General features: G+C 38.3%; 1 protein-coding gene across 2 annotated transcripts in view; it reads right to left on the bottom strand.

Moving 5' to 3' along the window:
* Nucleotides 1-1,719: 1,719 nt before the first annotated feature.
* Nucleotides 1,720-20,293, bottom strand: part of WDR1 (WD repeat domain 1) — a 37,551-nt gene continuing 18,977 nt past the window's right edge. Inside the window, exons 5-15 of one of the 2 annotated variants that reach the window (XM_081332406.1) lie at nt 19,471-19,651; nt 18,536-18,613; nt 17,049-17,129; nt 11,588-11,821; nt 10,089-10,176; nt 9,341-9,497; nt 6,918-7,005; nt 5,868-5,978; nt 5,390-5,563; nt 3,384-3,528; nt 1,720-2,367 (exon numbers count right to left, since the gene is read on the bottom strand). In XM_081332406.1, coding sequence (XP_081188532.1) covers nt 2,258-2,367; nt 3,384-3,528; nt 5,390-5,563; nt 5,868-5,978; nt 6,918-7,005; nt 9,341-9,497; nt 10,089-10,176; nt 11,588-11,821; nt 17,049-17,129; nt 18,536-18,613; nt 19,471-19,651 — 1,447 coding nt within the window. In that variant the 3' untranslated portion in view covers nt 1,720-2,257. The remainder of the gene's footprint in view (nt 2,368-3,383; nt 3,529-5,389; nt 5,564-5,867; nt 5,979-6,917; nt 7,006-9,340; nt 9,498-10,088; nt 10,177-11,587; nt 11,822-17,048; nt 17,130-18,535; nt 18,614-19,470; nt 19,652-20,293) is intronic. The other variant, XM_081332407.1, reaches the window with a different exon arrangement.

The following is a 20,293-nucleotide window of genomic DNA, read 5'->3' as shown; positions in this document are numbered from 1 at the left end:
TCTTCTTTTCTTTAGCCATAAACAAGACCTGCAGTCGTTCATGTTTTAGTCTCCAGGCCTTTGATCATTTTAGTTGCTCTTCTCTGAATTTTTTTTCCAAACTCTCAACATCTTTTTTGTGATATGGTGACCAAAATTGTTTCAGTATTCCAAGTATGGTCTTCCTGGGGTTTTATAAAGTGATACTAATACTTTGCGTGATCTTGATTCTATGCCTCTGTTTATACAACCAAGGACTGTATTAGCTTTCAGGTCCCTGTGATTTATATTCGTCAAGGTTGGATAGGTGTTCTCTTACCATTTTCTTGCTTATTTTAATTTTTGTTTCTAGTTTGTCTTTTGCAGTAGGGTTTTTTTGTGTGCTATATAGGGCTATAATTTCTTTTTATGTGAAGACTAACGCAAAGAATGAGTTAAGCAGTTCTGCTTTCTTCCTTCTGCCTGTTGCTTCTTTGCCATCTTCTTTCTTTAGTGGACCTAGTTTCCTTGAGTTTTTTCTTGTTATTAATATGTTGAAACTTTTTTTATTGTCCTTGATTTCTGTTGCAAGTCTTTGTTCATTCTGAGCCTTTGCTTTCCTGACTTGCATGTTCTGGCTGTCTGCTGATAATTGGTATTGCCTTAGTTATATGTCCCTCTTTCCATTACTTGTCCTTTTTGTCTTTCGATTTGTCAAGAGAGAGCTTTGCAGCCATGCTGGTTTCCTCTTGAATTTCTTTTTCAGCAGTATTACACAGGACTGGGCCTCTATAATCATACTCAATGTTTCTCACGCTTCTTGAGTTGTTTTCCCCTTTAGGATTTTCATCCATGGAATCTTTCCTAGGTTCTGAGTTTGTTAAAATCAGCTCTTTTGAAGTTTAAGGCTCTGGTTAGATTATTTTCTATTGTTTATTTGCATTATATTGAATTTCAGCATGACGTGGTCACTTTCACCCAAGGTTCCGGCAACTTCAACTCCCTCTACCACTTCTCTATTAGTAAGAATTAGGTCCAATACAGCTTTACTTCTATTTCCCTCCTCTACCTTTTGGATGATGAACTTGTCAGCTAGGTTGCTTAAGATTCTGTTTGATCTCCCACTCACTGCAGTTTGTCTCCCAGTTGATATCTGGATAGTTGAAGTCTGTCATTACTACCGTGGTATGCTTCCTACATACATTTGTTAACTGGTTGGCAAAGAGTTCATCTATTTATTCTGATTGGTTGGGTGGCCTGTAATATATACCTATGGCAATGTGACTCCCCCCCTTTATATTGACCCATATACATTCTGAAGGAGTTTTATCTTTGGTCATGTGCATTTATATAAATATGTAGTGTTCTCTTACATATAGTGCAATTCCCCCTCCTCTTTTTGTAGATCTAGACCTTGACCCTTCCAGCCAGGCTCTAAAGCTATACAGAAGATCTGTATAGAGAACATGAATTTCCTAGTTATTTTATTTCACTGGGCTTGGATTGATCTTTGCAAAGACAAGTTCAAAGCAAAATAATGATTTGGTTTGTTTTAATACTTAATAATGATAAAATATTATTATGATTAATCCAAGTTTTCTTACATCAACATCTTTCTCATGAAAAATATATATTTAAAGCTGATCTAGAAGCATTCCTTTACCTAACAAATCATAATCAAATATTCTTATTTGTGCAAAACAGTACCAACTGTCAATCTGAAAAAAAAAATTCTTTATCTTAAAAATAACTACAAATCTGCACAGGAAATACCAAAAATTTTATTATGGATGTACCCCACTGTTTTCTTTTGAGGAAAATCAGAGACCACAGTTTGGGGGATTACAGACAAGCCCATATACAGTAGTTGCACATCACAATTCATTTTTTTGGATCACAATAAGCATTTTTATTATGACTTAGTACAGAAATGTTCTGCAAGTAGAAAAAATGAGAGTTATCTCATGCTGTACATGATCAGGTGAATGTGTGTTTTGCATATAGTATTAAAAATAAGGAACCAAATCAGTTCTATCATCCTGCTAGATTGCAAACTCTGGAATGTTGAGCACACAAAAGATTTTTTAAACTTCAAATATAATTTAAGTGCTTTTCATGTGCAAACTGTTACTGACTAAAGCTTTTCAACAGTTATGTAATTACAGATATAAACACTGCCTGCAAAGATAGTAGAATATGCTATAGAATCCCATTATACATTTGCTAAATTTTCAGGAAAAAATTGCTTTCTTTCACTCTAGTAGTCTCTCCTGATGAGGTTATTCTGACTGAAGGCATTTTACTTGTAGGAAATAGACCACTCTTTGACTGAGGCATCATGTGATGTTGTTACCAAGGTATGTTCATCCAGCCATGCTAAACCGCTAATGTGATGTAACCTGTGGGCATCTAGCAAAGGGAAGATGAAAGAGAAATGTGAGTAATTACAATCTTGTCCAATTGTTTAGATTCATTATGGAAAAAAAGCTTAGCACTAATATGACTTTCAGTCTAGCTAGCCATGTAATTGCTTCCTTTGCTCACCTTGCACATCACTGCTATAAAATGTTGGATCTGGTACCCTTCCTGAGGCTCTTACAGTTCTTCTCTTTTAATATTAAACAGATTGTAGGTTTTCTTTAAAAACGAAGCTTCATGAAAGGAGCAGGAATTTAATTTGCTGGAAAGCAGCTTCCAAATAAAAGAAGGGGAAAAAATTTCTTACAGGAACTGCTACCCCTATTTCCTCCAAAATAAGACCTAACCGAAAAATAAGCCCTAGCATGATTTTTCAGGTTACTTGTAATATAAGCCCTACCCCCAAAATAAGCCCCAGTTAAGATCATCAGCCAGATGAATGTATTTAATACTACATTTTCCCCAAAATAAGGCCTAACCGGAAAATAAGAGCTAATATATCTTTTGGAGCAAAAATTAATATAAGACCCAGTCTTATTTTGGGGAAACACAGTATTTAATAGCAGGACCAACGACTCATTAAAAATGTCCTTCCTTGGACATTTCAAAGCAGAAACTATAAGGCATCTTTTATGGATTTCTATGCTGAGAAACAGCTCTAGAAATTGAATAAATGAATGAGTAAACTGAACAAAATGAATGAATGAATAAATGAATTGACCCTTCACTGTCTCAAATTCTACAATTCTTATGGGAGAAGAAACAGGGAAGATAAAAATGCATGGATTGGGCACTCTTCTTCAATTAAGTCTTGTAAAAACAATTGATTTTTGAATTTCCAACTATCTCTGTGGAAAAATTCATTTTCAAACCTAAAATTTCTCCTGAAAACTTTAATTTTGTCTATCAAATAGAATGTAGCCCAGATAAGTAATATAGACTGCAACATCTTCTTTTTCAATCTATTTCAGCATTGCTTCTTTCAAAGGAAAAAAAGCCTGAATCACCTGGTATTTTGACTCGGGTTTCTGGGTCATTTAGGGTCCAAATGTTCACCAACATGTCCATACCACCAGTAGCAAAGTGCTCATTATCAGGGGACCAGGCAACACAAACTATTTTTGCATGATGGCCATAGAATACATTATGTTCCTATTCAGAAAAAGAATCATATAATATTTTTAATTCCAAAATTAAATTAATTATTTTTATTAGTATGGTTTGTCACAGTCAGACTGGACTTGGCATTTTTGTCTACCTATCAAGTCCTTTCCAAGGATCTGAGATAAACAGATGTGGATATTTGATGGTGTTAAAGGTTTTTAATAATAATAATCAGAATAGAGTTGGAGGTCTTCTAGTTCAGCTCCCTGCTCAAGTAGGAGTCTCTATATCATTTCAGACAAGTGACTGTCCAGTCTCTTCTTAAAAACCTTGAGTGAAGAAGCACTCACAACGTTTGAAGGCAAGCTGTTCCACTGGTTAATTGTCCTCACTGTAAAGAAGTTTCTCCTTAATTCCAGGTTGCTTCTCTCTTTAGTCAGTTTCTAACCATTGTTTCTTGTCCTGCCCTTTGGTGCACTGGAGAATAGTTTCTTTGTGACAGACCCTCAAATACTCATACTGCTATCATGTCACCCATTTTTCTTTTCTTTAAATTAGCCAAACCCAAGTCCTACAGCTGTTCTTCATATGTTTTAGTCTCCAGGCCTTTGATCATTTTAGTTGCTCTTCTCTGAACTTTTTTTTCAAAGTCTTAGATTAGTTTCCATCCATTATTTCTTGTCTTGCCTTCTGATGCTTTGGAAAATAAATTGACCCCCTCATCCTTGTGGCAGCCTCTCAAATACTGGAATACTGCCATCAGATCTGCCCTAGTCCTTCTAGAGCAGGAGTGTCAAACTCAATTTCATTGAGGGCCGCATCAGCATTGTGGTTGCCCTTGGAGGGCAGGTGGGTGTGGCCAGGGTGGGCATGGCTTACTGGTTGGGCATGGCTGGAGTGCGTGTGGCCTACTGGGAGGGCATGGCCAGCTCTACATTGTTCCCGTCAAGGGTGCCTAGCCTGCCCAAAGTAGGCAGGGCCATGAGCTGGCCACTTCCAGGCGATGGTGCATTTCTTCATTCCTCACAAAGGGTGATAACTCCCCAGCATGCACCCAGGGGGCAATACCGACACGGCAGTGGCCAGTCCCTGTTTCCAGATGGCCTTGTGGAGCTAAGACTGAATGTATTTCAGCATAGATGACAAAATTGTACATTGGCTCCTGGCTGGCCTGGGCCAGGGCCAAGGCAGCGGGGACCGTTCCCTCACTGTTTCCAGGATGGCTTCGCAGGCCACATGAAACCACTTTGCGGGCCAGATCCGTTCCCTGGGCCTTGTGTTTGACATGTCTGTTCTAGAGCAGAAGTGTCAAACTGCTGGCCCATGGGCCGGATGCGTCACATCAAAAACATGCCCACCCCATTGCCAGCAATGGGGAAAAAAGTCACAATACATCATGTCATGTCATGAGTTTGACACCCATATTCTATAGTATCCTTGCAGGATGTAAAGTAAAGCTGCCTTTTCCAATTTACTGCTGATGATTATTTAATTATTATTCTAATAATTATTCAACAATTTATTACTTTCATGTTCTAATTATATCAAAGCTATAAGGGAAATCAATACAGATGAGTAAACAATTCAAGATTAGATTTAAATGGTTATGCATTTTTTTAAAAAAAATGGGGGAATAGGTTCCAACAATAAGGTTTGATTTGATCATTTCAACCTATCAATACTTTCATTAGGCAACATAGTTCTTCCAGAGTGCATCTTAATTACCAAAACTATAGGCCAGCAGCCTTTATACTACTAACTAACCTGCTTATGAGGATTGACCATAAACCTACCAGATGCCATTGCAAGGTGATTAGAAATGGGATTTATGTGGCAGAACTATTATTATGCTTTCTATTTAAGACATAAAACTAAAAACCCAAATGCAGATGATTAACATAGTTCTTACCCCATAGCCATCAGCAACGCTGAACACTGTGACAACTTTGTTTGCATCTGTCACAGCCAGGAAAGCTCCATCAGGAGAATATGCCAGGTCAGTTACTGGTCCTTTGGCTTCCAGGACAATCTCTTCACTTTTTAAAGAAGCTCCATGAATTGCATACAAATGTACTTTCCCATCCTAGAGATACAAACATAACAAGTGTAAGCTTAAGTATGCACCAAAGAAAACTGTGGATGCTTTCAAAACTGAAGGATACTTTAAAAGAGGCAGAAATATGACACTTTGGCCAGAAAATAATGCAACACAGCTTATGATGATCAATAATAACTGCATGATAAAAGGAGTGTATTCAAGGGACCCCCAAATCCAAAATTAAGGAATAAGGTTTTAAGAAAATTCTGTTACAAAAAATATTTTAATACATTTTTGTATCCACGTCAAAAGCTTGAGAATTAAATGATTTCATGAGAAAAATTCTTACTGTTCCTCCAACTGCTGCTGTCCCACCTCCAGGGTGAACTGACACTGCTTCCGGTTCAAAACCAGGGTTATCAATTGCAAAACACTTTTTCTTATCCTTCATCAAAATAATCTATAATTGAAGAAAAATATGCATGAACTTTTGCTTATAGTCTTTTCGTTCTAACATTTTCTCCCTGCAAGTGCAGGGTCCACATTATTTCCAACCAACTGAATGCTAATCCATTAATTGCAACAGGAATTGACTGAGCAGTTGTCAAACCTGATCTTATGGTCAGAGAGAGGGACTGACCCATGCTCACCAAAAAAACTTTCATGCCTGTGTCCTGTGACTAGAATTCACTGTTTCCTGGTTTCTAGCCTGGTGCCTTAACCCAGAGTTCCCCAACCTTTCTGGCTTTGCGCGCTGGCCGGGGAGAGGGATGGTTCCATGTGAGTAGCATGCAAGTGCACATGTAGCTCCATTTGCACGAGCAACAGGCATGCACACACCCCACTTGCACAACTGGAGCGCACACATGCCGCTCATGCAAATGGAGCACACTTGCCCTTGCTTGCCTGCTGCTCATATAAGTGGGCATGTGCTCATCCACTACTTCTGCGGCCCAGTTCTGAAGGGCCCAAGGCCCAATAGTGGGCTATGGACACCTGCCTTAACCTCTAGACCCAACTGGCTCTTGATCTTTTGTCTAGAGTGCAATGTTCCAATCAGGGATTTCTGCAACAGGATTTTTTCCCTATGTGAGTTCAAAACAAGTGCCACAACCCTTTTTCTTCACATACTCATTGCATGTTCATACCTCTTTCTCTACTCTGATTAATTTGTGGGGAGGAACCCCCTAAATCATTATTGCTGCATTCTAACAACATCCCTTGATCTGGTTACTGAATTAATTTTTTATAGTTTACACAATACAATGAAATGTCAACTGACCAGAGCAGTTGGATTTATAAAACATACTAAAGGTACAAAGTCACTTCCCCAAAGCAATAGGATTAAAATAACTGAATAAAAGAATGCACTATGATTCGTTTTTCTGAATTTACTCACTTCTCCAATGCATATGACCACTGCATATCCTCCAGGTCCAACTGCCACACATTTTGGTTGAACATCCATTTTTATAACATTTTCACTGCTAAAAAAAAAGCGAGTTTTCCCAACTGAAGAAACATGAGCAGCAACATACTATGAAGTATTCAAGCTGCTTACAAAAGCAGCCAGAACAACTATGGCACAGGTCTACAGACATTATAATAGCTTTTGAATATATTTTACAGATTCACTGTCCACTCCAAGCATTACTGACTCTAAGCAGTACTTGTTCTGAAAGTACTGTTTGGATTAAAACAAATTAAATACAATCCACCAATCAGAACTATTAAACTGCACTTGAAGACTATAAAAAGAGTTGTGATCTATTTCTCTGTAATTAGAATTATTTCCATTAGTAGTGGACAAACATCTATTTCCCAGGGTTGTTTTATTTTATAGATTTTCTAAATGTCAAAAAAAAGAACCATTCAAATGTCTGGGGTGTGCTTTTCCAAAAGGGGGAGGGGCAAAAATAGAAAAGGCCATGTTTCTGTGGTCTCTTGAGCAAGTAGATGGACCTGCTCACCCAGGCAGATACCACTGGGAGAAGGGGGTCTCACAGACATGCAGATGCTGAGCTGTACATGGGTTTAAAAGTGACAACTAACACCTGGAAGTCAAATGGTTAATCAGGTTTTTTTTCTCCAGAAGTGCTACATAACACAATGAAGAACCCACATGATTATTTGTAGTTTCTGAATACTTTTCAAGAACAGTCCCATGTAGAATACACTACAATAGCTCAATCAAGATGCATGAATCACTATGAGTAAAGCCTTCTATTCCAAACAAGGATGCAAGTGGTAAATGAGATGGAGATGTGGCTATAGCTTTCCGGGATCTAATGTGGATCCCAGAGCTGTGGATCCAGCAGAACATCTGCATTACAAGCCAGTTTGGCATGAGAAAACTATGGAAAAAAATGCCAAAATTTTCCAAAGCCAGAACTAAATATGGAATCTTTCTGGAATCCAATAGCATATAAATCAAGAACCAGTCTGCGTTGCTGAACCTGAACATCAACTTGTTCCCCCCTATCCAGACTCGATCCACCTCAAACCACCCTGCAGGTCAGGGCTAAGATATATTATTTGGTATCCTACATTTACGGATGTTCTCCTTTATAGTGATTTCATACAAGTGTTGAACAAGAATTGAAAGATCAAGCCCTGCAACCAGAGGACCCCACAAATGTAATCTAGAACCTGATCTGTGTAACAAAGGCAACTGGAACCACCTTTTTAGGAAAGAGGAGAAACATTGCAGATCTAGAAATATACCATGACTAATGATATCAAAAACCTCTGAAAGATCAAGCATCACCAATACTGTTGCACTCCCCAATCCCACTCTCTCCACAGTCAATGTCATCTTTACACTGTTTCTTGACATGAAACCTGATCCAGATAATCAATTTTCTCCATGGTTCTCTTCTGCTGCAGCCCCATCACTTTCTCAACCTTTTCCCAAAAAGGAAATATTTATGTCTGGTTAATAACTGCCCACATATCCTGTGATAGCTTTTAAGGTGTCCACAAATCACTGCCTCCTTTAAGGAGGATAGTAGCATCCCCTTATTCAAGGATGCATTTACCAGCATCCTAAACTGGGCCCCATCACCTCCCTGGAGGCTTTTATCAACCAGGAAGGGCAGGGATTGAGATTACATTTGGCAGAACCAAGGCTATAGAGAACCCTGACTACTTTCCTCAGGGTTCACACAGTCAAACTAGACAAGATATAACCAAGTTATGTTATTCTTCACCATTTCTGGAACATGAAAACTGGCTTCAGAATCAATTTACTTTATCTTAACAACAATGTAGAGTTTCTCTCCATTGTTTTACCCTTAGAATTTTTTTCAATATTAATTATTTCACTTCAACTTCTAAAATGTGTTTACAGTTGAATACATACAATTGCTCATGTGTGTCGCACATGACATTAATATGGTAACAAGGATGCTACTGAAACATTAATCACAGTATGGCAAACAATGCAATTGTTGCTTGTGAAAACTGCTTATCAGACACAGATTTTCATATAACACACTAAATTGCCAAAAAATTGAAATAGATATTTTAATTTTAATTTAATTTAATTTATTAATATTTCTATACCGCCCTTCTCCCGGAGGACTCAGGGCGGTGTACAGGGCAAGAATAAAACACCGAAATTTACAAAAACTAAAAGATAATTAAATGCATGCCCGATTAAAATACAATTGATACATAGTAAAAACCCCAATAAAAATGATAAAAACCCCACCAATCCCCCCTCAGGCCAGGCCGGCTTGCTCGAACAAGTATGTTTTCAGATCGCGGCGAAATGGTAGGATGACAGAAAAAAATTGTGATGAAAGCTTAAAACACAAATACCTGTACTCCTTTTTGTTAAGACTGGTATAACGCACAGTATCATCCATACTACAGCTGACCAACTGCTCAAAGTCATCCACAGCCATTCGGGAAACTAGATTTGTGTGTCCTTTCCCACCAAATCCATCATTTTCTCCTGTTTCAGAATCCCAATAATGTGCAAAAAAATATTAAGGAAATTCTCTTCAGGATGCGGAGAAAAGAAAATCCAAAACCTAATCCTTGTAACAAGCTATGTCAAAAGTTCTGCTGCATACATTTAGATAGTCAACAATAAATGCCCAAACTACATGATGATGATTATTCTCCCAAGGTTTTAAGAAATCAACACTGGTATCAGCACTGTACACCCTAATGGAACTTGCCATGTCTGATGCTTTTGTAAAGGACTATAACCCTTTCATAAGTTCAAATTACTTATAAAGAAATGAATAGAAAATACTTTGGATGTTATGAAAAGTGCTGGAGGGTTGATGAAAATATATTTGGACAAAGGGAGAGAAAGACACTTGAAGTTTGAGAAGCTACAAATGCTGCATGGAGGAGGTTCTATGCTAACTATTTTATTCAACTCAAATAGAATAACTTCAAATTATACTGAATATCTCAAAAAAGAGAGCTGGACAACTTGAAGGCTTTCATTCAGCAATTCAAATAAGCATGAACAGCTCTAGTATATCCTGTATGAAAAAATAGCTATTTAGCCACCTCAGGTTAGCACAAAAATTGTTAATCATTTAAAGGATATTAATATGTCCATCATGGCTTCCAGAGTATATATAGGATTTCCCTCCATTTTTATGCACTGTAAGACACTGTATTGATTTGCTGTGACCCTGCAAGAAAGCAGATATAATTACTACAAAAGCCATATTTATCTTTTTTTTAAAAACAAAGACATTTACTTAAACTTCTTCACATCAAAAACCAGAGGTTTAGATCCAGTGGAACAGGAATAGCTCCCAGATTCCCAACAAAACTACTTGGCCTTTTCTTAGAAAAGGATTTTCTAAGCTTCAGCTACTTTAGTGGTAGCCAAAGGGAAGTTTATGAACCATTGGAAAAACTGTCTGCCCAAACTTCCTTTCACTTGAATATAGACTACTGAAAAAATAAGATAACTATATTCCAAAGACTTTCTTTTTGCCATTGTTACCTTCTCTAAAACATTAAAAAGTTGACAGGATTCCCTCAACAGCTTACACTTCTTACGAAAAATCCTTTTTCAGAAAGACTACAGGAGGGATATTTTGCTCTTTTGGATGAAGCTAGAGAAAAGGCAAGGTGGCCTGTTCTGCAGAGACAAGGCAGGAAAAAAAGGACAAGTAGCTTTACTCAGAGTGCCTTAAACTACTCCCTCTCACTAAGGAAGAATCAGACCTGCTGAAGCACAAATACCTTCAAAGTCTCTCAACTATGTAAGGGCAGCAGTGCATCCTCTCAGCTGCCTGTTCTCTACCTGGGCTTTCAGACATTCTGTTTTGGCACTTTCCTTGGATGTCACTTCTCCCTTTGAGGAAGAGACCAATCCAGGCAGAGAGGGTGCTGAACAGTTGGGGCAGAGTTGGCAAGGAAGGGAACGGATGCTAAAAGTGATGTGGGGAAAATGAATGGAGTAAGGAAAGTTGGTATTAAGTAAGTGTTCTGGGCTGGAAGACTAAAAAAGCCAAAGACTGAATGATGAATATGAGTTCTACATGACTGAGAATTGTGTGATAAGAGAAGTAAAAATCCTAGGCAAGGAATACCCTGGACTATGTGGATGAAGAGCTGGAGACAGCTTTTTCTACCCTCTATGGGAATTCTTTTTACTTTCTAGTCAAACCCACTTCCCTGTGGTTTTCTGTGGCCTCAATTCCAAGTATTAGCCACATCAAACCCATTTTAAAACCTGATCTTTAGGAAATACAGCTCAAAAGCTTTGCTGCATAGAACTGATCACATTCTCTGGATCCTAAGAGTCTGTATGTGGACATGTGATATTCTATATATTAATTACCCCAATACAAGAATTTTTTTTAAAAAAAAGTATTTGCATTTCCCATAATGGTATCAACAATATTCACCTAAAATGCAGAGTTTACTTTTATTAAAACCACTGTGTTTAAACTAACTCAATAGCCAACAGAATAATATAATCACTGTGATTCAAACCAGTCTTTGATTGAATTATTTTTCATAGCCATGATTATTATTGCTAAACAGAGGTTGAAAACTAGAATTCACTGCCTTAATTATTCCACAAACCTTTATAATGCAAAGAGGCTTATTTGGATTGTTCTCATCCAGATAGTTGATATAGCCAGAAAGGGATAGTGTCAATAAATGACCTTTTTGCCACAAACAGCCCAATTGCTGGTCCAGAACATCTGATCCCATTTTAAATGTAGTTACCACACTCTGGGCACCAACATCCCAGATCTTAGCTGTTTTATCCCCAGAAGCAGAAAGAAGGCGATGGCCATCTGGACTCCAACTAATCTGTTAACAGAAAAAAAAACCCTTATCAATAGGATAAGAAGAAACTATTTAGGAAATAAATATGACTCCTTTCTTGACAGTGAAGTTCATATCAAACAGAAATCAAATTAAACTCTGGAATAACATCTCAATATGCACCAGATGCTTGCTGCTACAAAGTCACCTGGGATATTTGCCCAATTGATGGAATCCATCGCAGAAATTAAACCCACAACCTATTTAGATCAAAAGACCAAGAATATTTTTGGAATATATCAAACACGTACAGAAGAACTGGAGTATCTGATGTTTATATCAATGGCTGCAAGTCCTTAAAATCATTAAAATTGTATCAATGGATGAGGTAAAAGCTGATTCATCAAAAATTTGAAAGATTTCCTCTGTTGGAGACGTAAAAAAATCTAAGAGTTCACTGACTTATATGATATGGTTTGGTGATTTTTCTGACACTGTTCTGAAATAGTATTTATATAAGTAGATTTATGGGGATATTTTAAATGTTAAAGATGCTAATATGATATTGAGTTATATTATATTCATTTTTGGAATGTGTCTGAGATTGCATTGTGCATGAGGGTAGCTAAAAGAATAATACTAGGAAATTTAAAAAGTGGTATTATTCCAGATATTTTGGTTCTTATCATATCTGTCCTGAAAAAGATAATATTTTCTATTAATTAGATAATGAAGCAATGCTATTTTTGCATAGATATTGTGATAATTTGCAATACTTTTCTCTAATAAAAATTATGTACATAAATAAAACTAAATATCTGATTATAATGTAGCATTTTTGCAAAGCAATAAGTTTTCTTTTTCCCCTATTTTTCTTCCTTAATTTTCTCATTCATATTGCTACATTATTGAATATTAATATATGTCAGTGTATTATATTGCTTTTATTATATTATGTTATTAGAGTAGCAGCCAAGTGCTTGGTAAGTACAATAGCCTAGGACAGGGGTAGGCAACCTCGGCTCTTTTATGACTCATGGACTTCAACTCCCAGAATTCCTGACTCAGGAATTCTGGGAGTTGAAGTCCATGAGTCATAAAAGAGCCGAGGTTGCCTACCCCTGCCCTAGGATATGGTTATGAAGAAGATGTGTGATATCAGGTAGATAGTAGGAATTGTTATTCCTAAGGAAGACAGAGCTCAGGAGTAATAGATTTTGAAAAAAAATCTTTGTGATAGTAAAGATCAGAGGGAGATATCATAGGCAACAGAGGTAAACTACCTGTGAGGAAGCAGGCCTGTTTTTCTAAGACCATTCCCTACTTTGGGTCCTAACAAGCCAGGTTACTTAATGCCAGGCTTACTTTACAGTAAAGCTTTTTCATGATTTAATCATGAAAGAGGGAGCTGATGTGGATATGGATTTGAGGCCTGAACAAATGAAGTGAAATATGACGATTTGAGTTCTCAATTTGGCATCAGTCATGAATCCAGGTATGAAAAGTACTGTAGCCATTGTTATGTCAGAGGCTCTGGCAGGAGGACCGCAGGCAGAGATCCACAAATAACTAAGTATGAGGCTCTACTACCAAGTGTGAGGTCATGAGATTGAGACAAGTGGTGCTACTGCACAGCAGCATCCCTCTCTGGATTTGCTGGAACTTATTACTGGGGTGAGCAGAATACCCCCAATTTTATATTTGGGAGATTTAACACCCCATCACTTGAGTTAAGTTCAGAAGTGACTTGGGGCTCCTTCCCCAAGATGGCTGCTGAATGGTAGGAACTTTTCTTTCTCCTGCCGAAGATCTGCTGATTTCGCCGCCAAAGCTGGTTCTTTGGCAGTGTTGCTTCCTGGATTTGAATGGGAGCACTTAGGAATGACCCAAGATGATTTGTGGGTGACTTTGGAACCCCTGGAAGAATTTTGAAGATTGCAATTCCCTGTGGGAGGAGTGGGAAAGTCACTGGTCATCTATCTTTCCTCTCAGAATGCTTGGATTTAACTTCACTTTTAAAGCACCTGTTTCACTTTGCTCTTTATTTTTAAAAGTTGGCTGGCTGGTTGAATGCTGATTTATTTTAACCCTCTGCTGGACTTCATCTGTTTCCCCCCCCCCCTTTTCTCTTTGATTTATGCTGTTGTTTTGAATAACTTCTGCTTTTCCATAAGGAAAGGCGTGTTCCTGGGTGGTGAAAGCCCCTAAACACATGGAGTTACTTCTGAATAATCCCTTTACTATTATTTACAAACAGAATTGTGCCAGACTGAAGCAATTATCTGCAATAATGATATATTCTGTGAACTGCGAGGGAAGGTCCAACCTCCCTCTCTTCCTGCCTATCAAACATTCCAAGCACCATTGTTTCTTTGCCTTCTGAGAAAGAGCACCTGTCACCATTCTGTGACAACTGACTACATTCCACCACACTGTCTTAGAGCAGATCTGATATGATCTAAGAGTGGAAAGCATTAACATCTGTTCTTTTTAAGTCAGATCACTCTTTTGATTGCTTTAGAGCAAAGTTCCCAATACTTGCAAACAAAATAGACCTATGTGATAAGTCCACCCTAGATCTCTCTTAAGGATCTTCCAGAGGATGCTTAGTGAGTTTCACAAGGCCCTTGTGCACAGTTCTATTGAATAACCAGTTGGAATTTTGAGACAGTGGCAATTTTCAATAAAATTGCTCTTTAGCAACCTCAGTTTCACAATCCAGAGGAGTTTCATTTACCAAGAAGCTACAAGATATGAAGCAACAGAGGAGATGCCTAGAAAAACACTGGCAGAACTCAAGGAGCAAATATGGCTAGAGATAGTAAGAGAAGTCTACATGGGACTGATAAGAGAATAGCAATATCCACAGATTGTTGGCTAGCAACATATTAATTATGAAGAGAAGGGCTGATACCATCTGCTTTGCTATATATGTCCCCTTGCATGAAACAAACACTTGACCTAGAATTACTGCGAAATAATTGTCCAATCTCCAACCTTTCCTTTTTTAACAAATGTTAGGAAGGTGATCTGAGGCTTGCAGTATCCTGGAGGAGATGGATAATCTTGACCTTTCCAGTCCAGATTTCAGACCTAGGGATAGTACTAAGACATTGATCACCCTTGTGAACAACCTATGGTGAGACTTAGACAATGAATATCTATCTGAAAGGTCTATCCTGGTTTTGCAGGACTTCCAAATAGCACTCAATTTCTTACTGAACTGCCTTTGGGAGTTGAGAAGGGAAATCACTCCTTTGCAATTGTCCCCTTCTTCCTGAAAGAGATTCAGACTATGGGTTTGAAAGCCATCTAATATCAGAAATATTCCTTCTGACTCTGGGAGGGTTTGCACTGTCCCATGCAGAACTGGTTCATAACATGGGGTCTTTGGGGACCAATATCTACTACTTGAAGAACAGGAGACAATTGTGGCTATATAGTTTGCATATGTTCAGTTATAGCTTTTCCTATTAGGGAGACCCTTCTCTCATTTGGAATATTCCAATTCTGACAACACGGAGCTGCTTTTGAAGACTAACTAAAAAGTTCAACTGGTCTATAATGGAATATTCCCCTAGTGATTAGCACTTCTAGATTCTCCCATTTAACATCTCTATTATAAGTTACATTGGTTACTCATTACCTTAGGGGTGAAATTCAAGGTGGTAGTGAAGCCAACCTATTTGGCTTAAGATATTTATGTCTAGACTATAACTGTAGAGCAGACATGTCAAACTCACAATGTCACGTGACGTCACGCAATGTATTGGAACGGTTTTGCCATTGCTGGCAATGGGGTGGGCACGGCTTCTGCATGACACATCTGGCCCGCGGGCCGGCAGTTTGACACCCCTGCTGTAGAGTCACTTTTCATTAGATAGGCAGTCATATAAATTTGAATATAAACAAACAAACAATCATTTTGCGGTTCCTTAGAACTGTGTGATAAAGGAAATCCTACAGAAAGTCTAATCTGCTTCAACAATGCAGAATAATTTTAACCTATGAAATACTACTCAAGTGAATAAATTTCAATATTTCTTCAGGTTTCCAGACTTGTCTGTTTCGCTATCAAATAACAGGACTGATAGCCTTTTTTCTTGCTCACTGTTTTTAGCATTAATAATACATAATACTAGAAAACCTGTGACCTGTTGGGTGATTGTTTCAGGGATACTTCCTTACCTAACTTTTGTGTACTCCCACACACTCTCCCTGAATGTTGCTGAGCCTCCCTCGCACCTCTGCTTACCTCTACCTATCCTCCCCAACCTAGGCCATATCCCCGTGGAACCTCTCTGACCCTCTCCTGGATATACACTCCACACACGCACATCCCCATGATACATGGAATCTCCACGCACCCCCTGAAGGTGTTAAGGAGCACACCAGAAGTAACTCTGAATGACCAAAATGAGGCTTCTGAAGGATCACATGAACCCACATTTCTTCTCTGAATAGGATGACAACATGGAGAATGGCATGGGTCTCTAAGCAGCAGACTGAAGGTGAGTAGCATGCATAAGACCCTAGGGAGTGCTGGGTGGCATGAGCAATTGTGCCATTCTCCACACCTCTTGAGAATGGCATGAGGTGACATTTTTCAGTTGCAATTGCGGCACTATGGCTGAAATAGAAGCCTGGGGGCAGTGATAACAGTTGGAGGCAATAAAGGCCCCAATCCTGGTCCTGCCATCAGTGAGGGCCACATTGCAGGGCTGGAGCTGTGGCAATTTCAGCTTTGCTTCACACTGCAGCACTCTTCCAATGTGGCATGGTTTGCACTGGGCTTCTCCCATCCCCCTTACCTGCAACTCCATCGACTTAATGACCTACAAGATAGTTTAACCGCTGCAACCAAGAATGCCAGGATTGCAATCATTGAGCAAAGCAGTCATATGACATCTCACTTATTGACCATTTCACTCAATGACTTACTAAGTCTGAATATGAAAAGCCTGGCCTGGCCTGGATTTTCTTCAGCTTTTCACTAAAATCCAGATACTTCCAATACAGTGGTCTCACAGGACAAACATCCTTGATACAGTTTAGACTTGATCCTTCAAATAATGTAATCCTGGGAGAGTTCTGAGCTTGGTGGATCCAAGAACTTATTTCTCTGTGCCTGACATGGGATATGTTGAATTCTTGTACAGCTGCCTAACCATACCATTATGATGCTGTTGTGGCTACAACATAGTACTAGTTCTGCAGCTTAATAAGTCATTCAAACCGATATAAATCCAGAGCACAATTGGAATATACTTACCGCATAAATACCTCCATCATGTGCTTTGTTTCCACCAAGAGCATCAATTTTTTCTCCAGTTTTGCCATCATAAATAATAATCTGTTCAGAATTTTAAAAAGAGACTATCTTGGAAAAGTTAATTTATGGATTGCATTATAGTAAACACTAATATTTCAAGAAAAAAAACACCTTTAGCATAAATCAATGAGTAAAAAATCTGTTTCTTTGTAACACAAGAGCTAAGAAGCATGCAGGCCTTGCTAACAATAGAAAGAATCCCTTTTCCACAGCTACATGCATTTCTTTTTCATGTAGTTACTGCCATGTTTATTCTTGGAAAGAAGCAGTTGGCATCAGAGTTGGGTCGGCACTGGAACCTTAGGTATCAGACTTTTAAAAAGTATGATTTCAACCACTGCATTATCAATAGCAGTGACTAGCTACCATTTGAGTATCTCACAGGACCATAGACCACCTTCCAAAGCATATATGGAAAGTAAGTCTGCCTGAGGAAGACCTCCTCCAAATGCTTGTACCACTACTAGAGACAAACTATGGTTGAGAACTGAGAGTCAGTTCCAAGATGGTGCACTCAAGGATGGCAAGAGACTTTTGTCTATAGGTAGTCCTTGACTTATCACAGTTAAGCCCAACATTTCTGTTGCTGAGACATTTGTTAAGTGAATTTTGCCCCATTTTATGATCTTTCTTGCCACAGTTGTCAAGTGAATCACTGCAGTTGATAAGTAGTAACACAGTTGATAAGTGAATCTGGCTTCCCTATTGACTTTGCTTGTCAGAAGATTGCAAAAGATAATCATGTGACCTTGGGACACAGCAACATTTATAAATATAAACCAGTTGCCCAGCATCTGAAGTTCGATCACATGATCATGGGGAAGCTGCAAAGGTCATAACTGAAAAACAGTCATCAGTCACATTTAGCAGTACTGTTGTAACTTTGAACGGTCATTAAATGAACTGTTGCAAGTCGAGGACTACCTGTATTTCTTCTCTCTCAATCTCTCCTTAGTGCTGTTCTTTTTAACATCGGTACAAGGTCTCCATCTTTCTTGGTATTATTTTTTTCCCTTCTGCCCATTGTTCTCACTTTCTTTACTACTAGAATATTTATGCCCATCCACATCCTAGCAGTATGATTCTCAATGTAACTACTTGAGAAAGAATAACTGCTTTTCTGTAAATTCAAGCAAATATATTCATTGGAATGGTTCTATTCTCGTGTGAAATGCTTTTCATATGAAATGCTTTTAAAACTCTGATTCTTTTGTTGATGCTGAATATATTTCTTTAAAAGGAAACTACTGTATATAAGAGGCATCAGATACAACCACATTAAATGTTCCATTTTAATGCATGAGAATTAGAACCCAGACTAAAGTGAGTCATGTGCTCTTGAAAATAGGTCCAATAACTTATTAGGGATTAAACTGACACCTGTTTCATTCAAAGCATGCCTTGCATTTTATTATTATTATTTTTACCTGGCCATCTGCACTGGCTGTAGCAAGTCTATTTCCATCAGGAGAGAACCTCACACAGTTAACAAAGCGGCTGTGGTCCTAAAGGAGAAAGAAATACACAGTATGAACATTATACTAGTTGAGATGGGTGGCAAACAGTCTAATAAATAAATAAATGTATAGCAGAGTATCCTGCTTCTGAAGCTCATAAACAGTATCCTCCAGATGCACAAAATATCTGATATTTCAGTCTTATCCATCAAACTGCTGAGAATGATTACTGGCAGTTCACGGGAGGCAGGCTAAGAGATCATATTCAGAGGATAGGAATATACAAATTATGTTGTCTGGAGAAATTAGGATTAAAGAAAAATTCATAATATGTTTATCTTTGTATCAGGCACATTATTGGTGGAGATACAAGAAGTCAGTGTTAAATCTTATTAAGCACTTCACAGGCTGACACAGAAGGCTAGTTTGTGGCCAACCATTTCCCAGACAAAGCATGGTACCCATTTTCCACAGCAATAAAGTCAGAAGCCCCCTTCAAAGATGGCAAAGTCTGAAGCTTGCATGTTAATCTACGTTATTTCCTAAGCATGGGAAATAATGAAATAGGAATACTTTTAAGGTGTTGAAAAGGTCTAAAGTTCAAAAATATGCAGATGTTGCTTATCTTATCTAAAACTACTGCATCTGTACAGGCTTCTCTGAGACTTTAACATATTTACTACAAATGCTTTTCATCCTCTGTTTGTATAAAGGAGCTTTCAGACCCCATTCCAGAAGCAATACCTCACTGACATACTGTAGATGCAGGCCCTCTACAACAGTCCTCCATAAGTAAAGTTGCCTATTTCTCAAGGATGTGGAAAGTGCTTTCAGCTACCACAAGAAGGTGAGAGAAGATTCTGACCACAAAGCTGGACTCTGCGTAGGAAAGAAAACAAACTCACGCTAATGGTGAACTGGAATTTGAATGGTGGTCCTTCAAAGAAAGCAGCACAGTTGTCATCGCTGCCAGTTGCTAAGCGATACGGCCTTGTCTGTTTAATGTCCACTGTATTTATTACTTTGTTGTGACCCGCAAGCTCACCTACTGAAGAACCAGTATCCCACAAGAAGACTGCTCCAAATCTATTTATGCAAAACAAAGACTTAATGAAATAGGAATACTTTTAAGGTGTTGAAAAGGTCTAAAGTTCAAAAATATGCAGATGTTGCTTATCTTATCTCTCTCTTATTTTCTTCCTTCCTACTTAATAGTTTTATCATATTATTTAGTGTAATTTAAGAATAAAATAAAAAGGTTCTCAAAGATGAACAAAAACAGGCTGCAATACCAACTGATTTTCTGCAACAACTGCTAAAGATATAATTAATTCTATCACTTTACACAAAAAAGAATTTTATCTACAACCAAATAATTTGAAATAAAACTTCTTTGCATGATGAATACCAGCAAAGCAAAGCATGAGTTTCTTATTGACATAAATTATTGCTTTATTTACAAATACCTAATTCCTGAAAAGATATACCGTATATACTTGAGTATAAGCCGAATTTTTCAGCCCACTTTTTGGGCTGAAAAATTCCACTTCGGCTTATACTCCAGTCAACAAAAAAACTTACTGAGGACTTGTGCGCGGCCGAGGCTTTGGAGCTTCCGGGATCGCGCTCACCTCTCCCAAGCCACCGCCGTCCGGAGACCTGCCGAAGTTTGGGGAGGTTTGGGGAGGTGCGCGCGCACCTCCCCAAAAGTCCCCAAACGAAGCCGGG

The sequence above is a fragment of the Vipera berus genome (assembly GCF_964194415.1).
Source record: "Vipera berus genome assembly, chromosome: 7".
Classification (NCBI taxonomy): Eukaryota; Metazoa; Chordata; class Lepidosauria; order Squamata; family Viperidae; genus Vipera; species Vipera berus.
Note: the sequence above shows the minus strand (reverse complement) of the source record. Positions and strands in the feature narration are given on the sequence as shown.